The sequence below is a fragment of the Mauremys mutica genome, chromosome 3 (assembly GCF_020497125.1).
Source record: "Mauremys mutica isolate MM-2020 ecotype Southern chromosome 3, ASM2049712v1, whole genome shotgun sequence".
NCBI lineage: Eukaryota > Metazoa > Chordata > Testudines > Geoemydidae > Mauremys > Mauremys mutica.
The window spans coordinates 24,102,297-24,116,355 of record NC_059074.1 but is presented as its reverse complement, the minus strand read 5'-3'; the positions used below and the strand labels follow the sequence as shown (position 1 = coordinate 24,116,355).

Here is a 14,059-nt window from a genome sequence, read left to right as displayed (position 1 = left end):
GGACCCCAGCACAAGAGTGCTGCCCTAATGAAAAAACTGTGTGTGATAAAAGCAGCCATGTTTAGAAAGAGAGGAATTGCCAAACTGTGTCAAACCAGGGTCCACCTAGTATGATCACCAACACTGGCCAGCACTAACTTTTCCCAAGGAAAATGCAGAAAATCTCCTAGCAGGCAGATGTGGGATAAGCTGCCTTCTGCGAAGGTCTCATCCTAAGAGGTTAGACCTTTTCTGACCCTCCCCATTTTTGAGACTCAGGACCAGTGTTGCACACACTATTCCAGAGCAGACTCAACAAGTAAGTAATGGTATTATTCTCCATCCTATTCCATATGCATCCTAACATCTGGTTTTGTATTTTTTAATGATAGCTACACTCTGAACAGAGATCTTTGAGGTATCCATAGTTCTGCACAGACACTGTTAATTTATCACTCTGTAAGGCTTGGGTTAAAATCGTTACCTCCAAGGTCCACCAACTCTGAAGTTCTTTGTCACTTTCTGAGTTTAAAAAAGCAGTTGGGAGAGGAAAACAAAAAAAGTCACAAGCTTAGTCATTTTTCCCTTTAATGTTCTAAGACTCTCCATTCAGAATTACTGATTCTTCTCAATCCATCTACTATGATTGCAAATCTCTCTACCCTCTAGCTAGGTAAAAATAAGAGAAGTTAGGGTATCATTTCACAACTTTCAAGTTATTTTTCCTCCCTTGGTATCCTGCTGTTAACTGAATTGTCTCAGACTGATCTCACACTTAGTAGTAACGCAACTCACATCAGTTCATGTATTTATACCTGCATTTTCCACTCCATGCATCTGATGAAGTGGGTTCTAGCCCACGAAATCTTATGCCCAAATAAATTTGTTAGTCTCTAAGGTGCCACAAGGACTCCTCGTTGTTTTTGCTGATACAGACCAACATGGCTACCACTCAAACATTTCACAGCCTAGATTCTCTAACACCTGTGGCTTGCTGAGCTGCAACAGCATCACTGTTTCTAACTGTCTTTGAATGTGGAAGTTATTTAGTCCCTGCAATAGAGTTGAATGTGTGAGGGCTGCACCAGTGCTCACTCCCTTCTGGGAAAAGGGAACTCCACATCAAAAACTAGTGTAGTAGGGTCCTACAGAGGTCCACGATCTTCCTCTTTTCCATGTCTCTGATCAAACAAGAGATGAGAAAGAAATGATTGTTCCAGATACTAGAACAAAACATTCTGTAAAGCACTGAGGAGAATCAAACACTTCTATAAATGTATAGGTAGAGAATCATTGGGTGAGAAGATTCTTACTCATTGTTGAGATAATCCAAGTCCTCGAGAAGATTTAAATGGAGGTCTGCTAGTAAAGTACCCTGGCCTGCCTGAGGGAAAACAGGCTTTTTTGGGCCCGTAGAAAACCTTGGAGAAGCTGTGAATTATTAATGCCTGAAACGTTCCTAGCCCAGAAAGACTGTACCAATCCAGGCATGTTAGCAGCAACTGCCTGTTGGATTTACTGGTGCAGCACTATGACCATGAAAGGCGAATGCTTAGCCAGCATTCTAAAGGGAGCAGCCAGGATCGCTTCAGACATTCTACAATAACTTACAATTTTCAGGCAGAGACAACATCTAAATCTGGTAAAGGTGTAAAGCACCACAGTACCATATACCTCTGTATAGTGTATTACATTGTGTTCATTTTACAAGTTGGGAGAGATTTTCTGAGTTACATCTGGCAACACTAAAAATCAAATTTTACTGTCCTCTGCTATTTTTATGATTCATAAAGGATTAGGAGTAGCAAATATTTCAAACCAAAGGAGAGTTACAATGTGAATCCTGCTACATCAGTTTACTGACAGGGAGAAGGGTGTCTTCCTAACACCCTTTCTACAGGCCCGAGTGGCTGAAAATGCCACACAGCAAGGTTTAATAACTTCAGATTGAAAAAGAAGATGGGGTTAGATTGACTGGCAGCCAAAGACATCTGGATATCTCAAACTTATTGGCTAAACACACAAATATAAAAATACATACAAAAAATACATTGACCAGGGCATCTCATATCTTTTTGAGAAAAGGAAATACTCAAAAAACTGCTGTGTAAGGTTGTTCCCAATTCAGTGAAACATTCCTACAATGATGATGCAGACAGTATAAAAACTGAATAGCAGCATATATAAAATGAAATTGTGGAAGAATGAGTGCATCATAAAGGTCCTTTTTTTTGTTTTCCAAAACATAGATGATAGAACTCTTCAATTTTTTTTTAAATGCCTGTGCGTTGTATTTAGAAAGGACTGTGTTATGGTTCCGGGGTGAGCTGATCCTGTGATCTCTTCGCCTGCTCTCTCCATAGACACTCTTTCCAACTGACAGCCTGTCTTTCCAACTCTACCTGCACTTCTCCCAGAGAGCAACACTGCAGCTCACCCTATTTAGACTGGAGCACCAGCCTACAACACTCTGTTCTCCCACCCTACTCATGATTGCAAAGCAAGTGGTGCCTTGTACTCCTTTGCAGGCCCTCACAAATACACCCTTCAGCTGACACATTTTGCTACCTTTACCTCTGAGTGGTATTCTGAAGTTCTACCACTTTTAGACTGAACCCCAAGATGGCAGCCACCCTGCTTCCAACCGCCTTAACACAAGGCACTTGCAAGACCCTTCCCTGTGGGAGCCTGTGATCACCAGCTGCTAATGTGACTTAGAACAGCTCCTTCCAAACAGCCACTGTCTATTTACCCACTGGCACACAACAAGCATTGAAAAAGGTTACAATACTCCTATCTTGGTCTGTACTCCTATCTTGCCTAAGCTTACCCCTTCTCCCTCAGAGCAACTACCTCTGCTGCATTCTCTTTCCTCCACCCTCTCTGGTAGCTGCTGACCATTCACCCCCTTCCTTTCTCCAGGGCATGCTTGGTACTTCAGATTTGTAGGCTCTGGTCTTAGTAAGACAGCTGTGCAACTTCTGGCTCATGCCTGGGAAGAGCATCTTCCTTATTTATTGGCCCAGTCACTGGCTATTTGAAGTTGTTTGTCCAGAGCTGTCTTGTCTGACCACTGTTTTGTTTTCTGCCTACTCTTCCTAATAACCCTTTTTAATTCAATTCCACTTAGACAGGGATAATAGCAAGCACCTAAACGGAGGTACATAAACTATTCGTAAAAAATAATATCCCTCATTTGCCAAAGTCTTTTTGTCAGAGTTATGAAATGTCAGTGTGCCGTAGATAGAAAGCATTCCTCCCCAACACGCGCTTTTTATGGGGAAATGAACACAACTAATGGCTGAAGGAATCTTCATTTGAAAACCAAAACTGAGACTCTTGAAAATTTGGACCCTATTGCCACAGGATGTCTGCTTCTCCTGTAAAAAAAGGCTAACAATGCCACCAAACCTAACAGGTGTGTCATAAGGCTAAAACCATTGTCTGGGAAGCAGGATGGGTTGCACGAAATTGTGTGTAGAGGGTGTCATGCTCATTAAAAACAGTTGCAGTGTTTCACCCCAGAGCTGTAAGTGAATTCTGTAATGAAAGTGGTAACTATAGATAGAACACAAAGCACTTTAAGGGCTAAACCCCAGTCTCTTTACTTACCCAAGCAGTGCTGTGGGACTTCCCACCGACTCTCACAAGTCATTCCAGTGACATGGCCTTGTATTGTAAGGAGCTGTGAGATCTTCCATGAAGCAATATACAGTATAAAAGGAACCTTAAAGTGGTCTTATTTATTCAGAATACATTTAAAGTTGATGCCATGCTTGAAATTAAAAACTTTTTTTTAAACCAGAACTTTATTCCTGTGCACAACACAATGGCATAATAGACCCAGTGTTCTTGACTTGAGCTGCTGCTTCTCTAGTCTAATCTGAAATAAAAGATGAACCAGTTTGCACTTATCATTATGGCTAATTAGATCACACTGGGTTTTATGTAATAAATTAATTGTATTTTTTCAATAAACGGATAAAAAAGCCAAAAGGAAAATTGCCAATAACAACTCAAACAATTACAGTCCTTCTGGTTTCCTGCAGATGATACAGAAATCAAAACAATATATCCATTTAGTATCCACTCAATCATTACAATAAAATATAAACTTTATCCTATACTCCCTCCATAGCCCAGTGCCTTTATGATGGACATATTGGAAATCAATAGGCAGATGTTATATTCCAGCTTACTAACATACTGTAAAACAGTTTTAACAATGTTAAAGAAATTACTTCAACTAAACACCTAATTTCAAGTACTGAAACTTGCTATAATTTGTCTATTTCCTCCACTAAAGACTTATTAAATAAATCTGTGCAAGAGTACATATAAACATTTCTTTAACAATCAGACTTTAGTAGTAGTTACTGAACTTCCACCAGCTTTGTATATATTATAAAGCATTGCAACATAGAATGACTAGCATCATAGACAGGTCTAACATTGTGCTTTTGTTCAACACTGCAATTACAGAGCTGTTCAAAAACTATAGTTTACTTGGCAATTATAGTACATACCTACTTTGATTATTTATCTAAAACTAAGAAAATTTCTTTTCCTCAGAGCAAGATAAGTTAAATGTAAACAATCTTGTGTTTTATTCATCAAAGACTAAAATCTCAAGTCAACTAAGTGTTCAAGAAAACATTTTTTATGGAACTAGTGGGATTTTTAATATGTCCTCCTTTGTTTTTCTTCTTTGTCAAGAATAGTCTGTTTTAGACTCAAGGAAGCATCTTCAAACTCAGGGTTTAATGCTAAAACTTTCTTGAAATCTTTCAAAGCCTCATCATAGTATCCTGTGACAACAAAAAGAGAAAAAAAAGTGCATTACTTGTTTCTGCAGCTAAGCAATTTCACAAACAAAAACTGAAGAATGATTCATGACGGTTTTACCAAACAAAACTCTCCATTGCATATACTAGAAATTCTAAGGCATATCCTGTAATGTGTTAAGCACAATCAACTCAACTTGAAAACAATGGGAGCTGAAGGCATTTAGTACTTCACAGGAGGCTCTCCGTCTTCTCAAGATCAGGCTCTGTACTCTAATTATTCATATTAAAGTATAATGGTTCTGCTAATGCCATTTCATTATAAAACATGCAACAGTAATACCACTATGCACATCCGCAGAATCACTGTTAGTAGTTTTGTCTCCTTTTAGGAACATATGAGTATTTTAGATTGTTTTCAAAACCAGAAAACTTACCGAAGATACAGAACTCATGAAACTATAGAATGATGGTGAAACTTACTGGGAGATTACGGAATTTTGCAAATTGCTTAGTAAATTGACCAAAACAACAAGGATAATACATAAAAGCATATTATGATATTTTACATTAATGTAGTTTAATTTAAATATAATTCATAATGTATTAGCAAACATACTGTAGTAAATGTTATAATATAATGAAGTCTTCGGCACATCAATGTTAAATATTTGCTAAGTAGGGGGTAAAAATCATTTAATTCTGAAAGACGGACTGTGGGTTATCGAAGTTTCACTCTACATTTATTTCTGTATTAACTCCCAAAAGAGAACAAAACAGAGAGAATTTCACATAACTGATTTCAAATTACTTTTCTGATGAATGTCCCAAATCACAGCAGCCAATTCTGTTGTGATGATTTAGGGCCTGATCCAAAGCTTACTGAAGTCAATGTGAATGCTGTCATAGCTACTGTTGTGCCCTGCTCAGCTATCAGGGCTCAAATAAGTGCTGTTTTCTTACATTTTATGACAGGGCTTTGAAGAAGAAGACGAAGAAGAAGAAGAAAAAAAGTTATATCCCAGAGGACAAATTTTCAAAAAACATCACACTATGATTTAAAAGGTTTCAGAGTAGCAGCTGTGTTAGTCTGTATCCACAAAAAGAACAAGAGTACTTGTGGCACCTTAGAGACTAACAAATTTATTTGAGCATTATAAATTGCTTAAATAAATTTGTTAGTCTCTAAGGTGCCACAACTACTCCTGTTCTTTTTATGATTTAAAAGATTCACCACTCACTTGACCCCCTAATACTATCTGGAATGACACAAAATACTTATAGCCATATCTACAAAATACTTATATCCAAGTCAATCTGCAAAACACAGATCACATAACGGGAAGGATGGATTTGTGGTTAATACACCAAAGTAGGAATCCAGGGAATCTGGTTTCTCTACCTGGCATGCCACTGATTTCCTTGTGGCCTTAATCTCTGTAAAATGGTGATAATTATTCCCAACCTCATTAGTTGTTAGAATAAATCAATCAGCTCTTGTTTATCAGGTGTTCACCTAATGCAATCCCTAAATAAAAGATTACAAACAAATGCTGCAACACCATCTGCTACACCATATAGTGATAATGGCCAAATGGGATGATGGACGAGAGGACTGAAAAGCAGCCTAGTAGCCTCAATTTATGATTTCCTTGCCTTTATTGGTTTCTCACACATAACATTACTCAAGTGCATTTTTATATCTGATAGACACCATGGTATACTATCAGGAATTGGATTTCCCCTGGTGCAAAAAACGTTGTTTCAGCAGAATCAGGGCCAACAACTCTATTCTCAAAACTTTACCCAGCACAAATAAAAAGCCAAATAACAGAAACAAATTAGTCTGGAGGCCTTTTTACACAGATCAAGTTACATTATGAAAGGCTGCCACTTGGTTTGTTCAGCATCCCAATATCATATAAACCAACCTGTTAAAAAAACCAGTTTCCTGTTTATTTTTAAAGCAATTACTTTGGACAGTGATTTAAGGGGGCTGATTTCCCACCATTTTATAGTGGTGTAATTCCACTGGCATGAAATTGGAGTAATAGAGGTCCAAGTTTGCAGCACATTAATAGTATTATGTTTATCATAGTAGTGCTTAAGGGCCAACCAAGAATGGGGCACTATTGTGCAAGCCAGTCTGCAAATGCAAGATACTAAATTAGAAAATGAATCATGTTTTTTTCCATACCTAGCCTGTACAGTATTAATCCTCTGTTATAATATGGGACTTCAAAATCAGGTTGGGTTTGTATGGCTGATGTGTAGTCATCCATTGCTTCATAGAAGTCAACTCGCATGTACTTAATTTGTCCCCTGTTGTTGAATGCAGTGGCGAGATCATGGGTGAGGCATTTCCTTGATTTAAGAGAGAGAGAGCTGGCACTGAATGCTTAAGAGTCAAAAGTCTGGTCTACATTATATTCCTATATCAGTATAACTATATTGCTGAGGGGTGTGATAAATCCACACCCCTGAGCAACATAGTTAACCAACTTAACCCCTCCTGTAGACAGTTCTATACAGGCGGGAAAGCTTCTCCCACCAAATAACTACTGCCTCTCGGGGAGGTGGATTGACTACACTGATGGGAGAACTCTCTCCCATCAGCGTAGAGCATCTTCATTCAAGCGCTGCAGCTACGACAATGCAACGTTTTAAGTGTAGACGTGCCCACAGATACCCAGGCCAGAGGGCTGACTATGACATAGGCACCGACTCCGTGGGTACTGAAATACCCAGGAAAAAAATTAATGGGTGCTGAGCACCTACCGGAATCCAGCTTCCTCCCCCCCCCACCCCAGCACTTGTCCACTGGTGGCGCTGCTGATCAACTCCTCCCCTCCCCCCACTCCCGTTTGCTGCGATCAGCTGTTTGGCAGCGTGGGGGGGGGTGGGGTGGGAGGAGCAGGAACGGGCACACTCGGGGGAGGGGCCTGGAAGTGGCCAGGCAGGGGCTGGGGTGGAGCAGGGGCAGGAAGAGGTGGGTTGGGGTCCCGCCCTGGGGCAGAGCTGGGGGGGGGGCTGTGAACACCCCCGGGCCCGGAAGAAGCCGGTGCCTGCAGACTGTGACCACCCAGTCCGGCCTCCTGTGTAACAGGCCCCAGGCCTCCCCCGACAGCCCCTTTCAGGGACACCCCCGCTCTGGAGCCCCGCCCCGCCCCGCCCCGCCCCGCCCGGCTTGCGCTTTGCGCCCCGTCCGGGGCCTGGGGGCAGAGCCCGACTCCCCCCGCCCTGGGGGCGCCCGGCGCTCCGGCAGGCGGGCTCCCGGCAGCCCCCACTGGCTCTGCCCTGGGGCGGGGGGCGGGGGGCGGCACAGGCGGGACCGGACAGGGCGTGGGGGCGGAGCCCCAGCCTGGGCGCGCTTCCGGCCCCGACCAAGGCAGGTGACGACCCGCCCCGCCCCGCCCGCCGCAGCCTCGCGGCCCATCCCATTGGCTGCTGGGCGCGCGGAGAGTTAGAGCTCCCACCCCTCCCCCTCCGTCGAGTGCAGGAGCTGCGCCCCCTGCTGCCCTGCCCGCCTCCCTCCGCAGAAAAGCCGGCCCCGCCCCCGAGCTGCTCGAGACTCACCGGGCGGGGGCGGGGCCGGCAGAGGAGCGTTCGCACTGCGCGACGAAGCGGCTGTACAGCGCCTCCGCAGCCCCGAACCGCTGCTCCCGGAACTGCGCGTGCGCGGCCGACAGCAGGTCCGGGGTCTCGCGAGCCGGCTCCTGCTCCATGACGGGGTTACATCACCACGGCAACCGCCCCGCTCGCCCCCGGGTTCGGCGCTGTCGGTCGCGCTACGGCGGCCGCATTCCGGGGCCGGTGACGTGACGTCACAACACCGCCCCGCGTTGCGCTGTAGAGCGGCTGCGCAGCAAATGAGCTACCCATAATGCGCCGGGCTCCCGGGCCGGGCCTTACCTAGCGCCCCCACCGAGCTGGACGCTTTATAGTTCTGCCCCGCCCCCATGCAGTGTTGCGTCCCCGCCTCAGGCATTGGGCGCTTCCCGGCCTGGGCCTGCCCCAAGGGGCGCCCTGTAACCCCCCCCCCCCCCCCCCCCCCGCGTCTCACTCCCGCCAGCTCCGAAATACCGGTCCCGCTTAGGGGGGGGGGCTGAACGCCTCGAACCAGCCTCATCGGCTGGGCTCCCCTTGCCGCTTCCCACATCCCTTCCAGCCCTAGGCAGCGCTGGGACCCGCTCCGTCATTCCCAGCATCCCCCTCCCAGCCAGGGCAATGGGGGGCCAGCTTTCTGCTCGCCCAAAACCAAACTCCTTGTCCTGCCCCACCTGTCCTCCGCGGCCCCAGCCCTGCCCCACCCCACCCCTTCTCTGAGGCCTGGCCCTGTTCACTCCCCACCCCAATCCTTCTGCTGCTCGCTTTCCCCACCCACAGGGACGGCCCACAACATTTTGGCACCTGAGGCAGGGAGCTCAAATGATGCCCCCTTGCTTGGGCCAAAACTTTGAAAGGTCTCAGTTCTGCCTTTTTCCTGTTCTACTCCTCTCATGGTGCTGCTCTGCTACCTACCCCAATAAAGGAAAACTAAAATGCCTTGTTTAAAAATTGTAAGGACCACTTACATTTGCTGTTCAGGCGTTTGAAAGTTAACTTTTCTTGTCTGCATAGTAAACACTGGCATTTTTACCTGTATAAATAAAGTGGTGCTTTCCATGCCTTCTTGGTTGCAAAGATTTGAACTGCTTTCTGCTGAAAGTCCACAGTCTGGGCGAGCTCATGATCTACTGAGATGGTTGCAAGGCCAACCAGCCTCTCCTGTGTCATTGTGGAGCATAGATAGGGTGACCAGATGTCCCAGTTTTATAGGGACAGTCCCGATTTTTGGGTCTTTTTCTTATACAGCCTCCTATTACCCCCCACCCCCTGTCCTGATTTTTTGCACTTGCCCTCTGGTCACCCTAAGCGTGTGGAGTTTAACTTCAGTTGGGAGAAGCTGTGTTCTCCACTGGCAACTGTTATAGGAAGTGTTAGAAATATGCGCAGAGCAACAAAAGCATTTGGAAAGAGGGTGGTCATCTTATTTGTGCACATATATTCCAGAACAGCCTTTGGAGTTGATCCTACTGAAATGTATCTTGAAAGAGCTTTCAGTTCATCACCTAAATCACTCACATCAATATTGCACATGTCATCATATGTCAACACTGTCTCTAGTGCCCTGCATTGCTGGTGTAGGTCTTCTTCAGGTATAGTGAGGAGTTTTGGAATATCATACAAAGAATTCAATTTTGAATTGTTGTTTGGGTCTCTTATGGGATTATCCTGTGCCTCAAAATCAAAATGTCTTCTTCGGTGACTCTTGTATTCTTGAATGGGTGAGAAAATAGCTTCAGAGAGGCAGTATGTAACTGTGACAAATCAAGGGGCAGGTTAGCTCCCTTTTACGGACACCCAGCCAGCCAGTAGCTATAAAATCCCTCTCAGTAGCTGTTCTCTAATTGCTCTACCTATAAAAAGTCTCACTGCTATGCATAGGTAAAAGGAAGTGAGTGGGCACCTGGCCAAAAGAGCTAATGGGAAGGCTAAAACTTTTTAAAATTGAAACTTTTGTCTGTCTGTCTGTTGTTCTCCCGGGAGAGATGGACAGGGCAACAGCTATGCTATAAGAAGCTTGGGCCAGGTATGAAAAACCTATCAGTATCATAGCTAGAAACTACTCATTTAAAACCCCAGATATGTAAGTAAATCAGGAAATGTCTAGGAAGACACGATTAGGTTTATCCCTTTCATTTATGTCTTGTGGATTCCGCTCTGCTACCTCCAGGTGGTTTTGCTTGAAATCTTTAAGCTGGACCTCAAGAAAGCTATTCTTGGTGCTTAATCTTTGTAGCTGCTCTTTTAAAATCTAGCAATAGCCTAAGTTCCCAGATGCATTTTCTTTTCTTTTTTTTAAATAAAATTTACCTTTTTTAAGAACAGAATTGGATTTTTGTGTCTTAAGAGGTTTGTGCACATGTTGCTTAATCAGCTGGTGGCAACAGATGATTTTCTTTTTTCTCTTTCTCAGCTCTTCCCCAGAGGGGGGTGAAAGGGCTTGAGGGTACCCCACAGGAAGAAATTCCCAAGTGCGCCTTCCTGAGCTCTCAAAGGGGTTCTGCACTTGAGTGGTGGCAGCATCTACCAATCCAAGGTCAGAGAAAAGCTGTAACTTTGGGAGTTTATTACAAGCCTGGACTGGCCAGTATTAATTTGTAAAATCATTGCGGTCCCCCACCTTCTGCACTTGAAGTGCCAGAGTGGGGAATCAGCCTTGACAGTAACTTGTTTGTATCAGGGCATGAAAATATATTTTTGAGAGTGTCTTGATTCAGCTAAGGGGGGGAATGGAAAGTTCCGCCATTCACTGAGCTGTGTCCATTGTTACAGGCATACATGTCTTAGTATTCTCATAGAGTCTGCCAGATGCTATTACTGTGCTGTGTCAACAATAAACCTGGCCTGCTGCCTTCGTATCTGAATGGATCTTGTGGTCATTGGGCAGTTTGCTCAAGGTCTGCTGTGCTGTCTGTCTGTGCAGAGCTGGGGAAGCACACAGGAAGAACACACACATGCAGCTGAACATCTAACAACACGGGTGACCCTGACTACTGATCTGGTAAGTAAGCGAGCTGTCCTCTGTAGGAATCGTGATCTAACATAACAAAAAAACACAAGCTAGGGAATCCCCCAAAAGTGTAAAATAGTGCAGACTATAACCATGTTATATAATCATGTTAAATGCTTAAAACAACATGCCACAAAATTAGCGGGGCAAGTAACAAAAACAAAAAAGTTTTAAAAAGCAGAAAAAGCCACAAAGCCCTGAAATGCTCCTACTCTCTTATCAGGGTGGCAACCAGTCCAAACCCAGCAAACAGAAACAAATAAAAACATTGAAAACAGCTGTAAAAAACCTACAAAAAAGATGTGCAGTCCCCTGTTATAAATATTTGTGGTCAACAGCAGGCTTCAGGTAGCTACCCTGGAATGGGGACAGAAATGAAAAAAGCTGGCCCTAGCAAAATTAAAAGATGAAATGGGGTCCATGCATTGTGACCACCACTATGTGATAAACATCAGGCTCTGGTAAAACCAAAATCGGGACTAAACTGATGTCTTCGTACCTTAACGAATCTTGTGGTCATTGGGCAGTTTCCTTGAGGTCTGCTGTGCTGGCTGTCTTGCTCGAGGTCTGCCTATTGTGCCGCTCCAGAGTTGGGAGTCCCGTCCGACTCTGGCACTGAAATCTCCCAGGAGGATGATTTTGTCTGCCGTAGATGTGGCTGTGAGGACTGCATCAAGAGCACTGTAAAACTGCTCCTTGTCTTCCTCATCAAGTGTTGGGGCGTATGCACTGATCATTATGGCATATTGGTTGTTGCTGAGCTTGAGCAGAAGGATCATAAGCTGCTCGTTGATCCCCACGGTGTTGACTGGATTTTATACTTGGCCAGAGGACAGGTCTCAGGAACGTCTCCCTGCTCCCGCATCTATCATGAGGATCTTATTTCCACCAAAGGGAAAGCTGACAATGGATGGGGTGCAAAACAAGAACAGATTTATTGGACAGACAACAGTTAACAAGGGTAAGAATAACTCAGATAAGTGACCGGTAGGTAACTACAAGAACTCCCAAACTATAACCGAGAAAACAAGGGAACCAAATATAAAAGGGCACTGGCTGTGACAAAAGGGCTTAGCTTCCTTCCCAAGGTTGACGTTGGGTAGGTTAGATAGAGGACAAATGAGTCTCTACCATATCCTGCAGCTTTATCCCTGTCACCGACACAACAGGACTTGCTCTGGACCTGATCCAGATGGTAAGGCAGATGGAAGGCAGGACCTCAGGTACAGGCTGATGGAAGCTCTGTCTTGTTCTTCTTGCAGTTCTTCTTCCCTGCCTTGTCATGGGTGGATGTCCGAGGCAGGATCAGAATGGCAGATGACAGCTCGTTTTTGCATGTAGGTAAGAAACTCTCCTTACAACCCTATGTGTGGTACTAATGTCTACTCTCCAGGGTAAGCAGTAGCACACTGCAGCACTCTGCCTCTCAGATAGGCAGCAGCAGCACATGCTACCTCCAAGATGGGCAGCCCCAGCTGATGGACGTGCTGACCCTTTTATAATGTACGGTTTCTGGGCAGATTTACAGGTCAGGTGACCTACTCAGGTTCCTGCCTTAGGGCAAAAAGGGTGCGCCAAAGGTGTAACAGTAGCTGAGGAAGAAGGGCCACCAATATGGATTCCCCGTTGTTGCTAAATGGATCCAAGATGGTGTAAGGGAGATAATAGTAAAATAAAAATTTTATCCCTACAACGGGAAGCTCCAAAAGCTGACTGGTGGTCTTATTTTTGATGGCAAAGCCAATCCCGTGAATGCATCTCTCTTCAGGTGGCTTTCCTTTCCAAAGGAAGGTGTAGCTACCTCCATCCTCTTTTAATTGGCGCTCATCGGCAGCGGGTCTCACTAAGAGCTGCAATGTCAATGTTAAGTCTTGCCAGTTCTCTGGCAATTAGGGTAGTTCTTCTTTCTGGTCTTTCACTGTGCTGAAAGTCCATAAGGACGTGGACATTCCAGGTGGTGAAATTCATTGTCTTGTATCTCTTGTTTCGGCCGCAGAGTTGAGTGATCCCACTGGATGTGGCCAACCCGTCGGAAGAGTATGAGACAGCTTACGTTTGGGGCACTTTTTCTAGCCCCCTCCCGATTTGGGGTGAGCAGAGGGGATCCTAAAAAGGCCTGTTCAGTTACAGCCGCTGCTGCCGAAATGCACTTCTGTCTCATCCAAGCACAAGACGACCGTCACATGGCTGCCGCCTGCATGCAGTTTTAAAGATTCCCAGAAATCACGGCTCCTGTCTTCACCGCCACTCATCTGTTGCCACAGAGTTCTGAGCCCTTTGGCAGAGGACTGTGCGTGAAATCTTTTAACGTGGGGAAACCGGTGCACAGGAGACTTGACAGGAGGAAAACCCTGACCCAGTGGCAAGGAGATCCAAGACAACCAGGGGCCTCCCTCCTGCGGCAGCCCTCAGCCGCCTTCACAGCCGCACAGTACTAAAAGGTCCTCTACATGTGCTTAATCCACCAGTGGGGTCTTGTGAAGTTTGGACCACGGTTAGTCAGGTGCCTTGTCTCAGACCTGCTCACCAAGGGGGACCCTAACAGAAGTATGAAAGCTCCAGATGATGTAGCTCTGAGGGTCTTTAGCCCACGCAAACCTCTCCACCATGACAAGGTTGTGGTCCATCAGAGAGGAAACAAAAAACAACCAGGACATGCAGGTCCAGAAGCAGGCAAATG

General features: G+C 45.1%; 1 protein-coding gene across 1 annotated transcript; it reads right to left on the bottom strand.

The window, feature by feature from the left end:
• Positions 1-3,696: 3,696 nt before the first annotated feature.
• On the bottom strand, positions 3,697-8,648 carry TTC32 (tetratricopeptide repeat domain 32). The gene is made up of 3 exons (XM_045008377.1): positions 8,340-8,648; positions 6,961-7,127; positions 3,697-4,787 (listed from the first exon to the last, which is right to left on the bottom strand). The coding sequence occupies exons 1-3, from the start codon at positions 8,486-8,488 to the stop codon at positions 4,660-4,662; spliced, it is 444 nt and encodes a 147-aa protein (XP_044864312.1). The 5' UTR covers positions 8,489-8,648; the 3' UTR covers positions 3,697-4,659.
• Between the last annotated feature and the right edge of the window lie 5,411 nt (positions 8,649-14,059).

Coding starts and splice junctions, on each gene's coding strand:
- TTC32 (XM_045008377.1), bottom strand. CDS start 8,488: ATGGAGCAGGAGCCGGCTCGCGAGACCCCGGACCTGCTGTCGGCCGCG. Junction 7,128..8,339: donor GCCGGCCCCGCCCCCGCCCG/GTGAGTCTCGAG, acceptor TCTTAAATCAAG/GAAATGCCTCACCCATGATC. Junction 4,788..6,960: donor ATTAATACTGTACAGGCTAG/GTATGGAAAAAA, acceptor TTGTTGTCACAG/GATACTATGATGAGGCTTTG.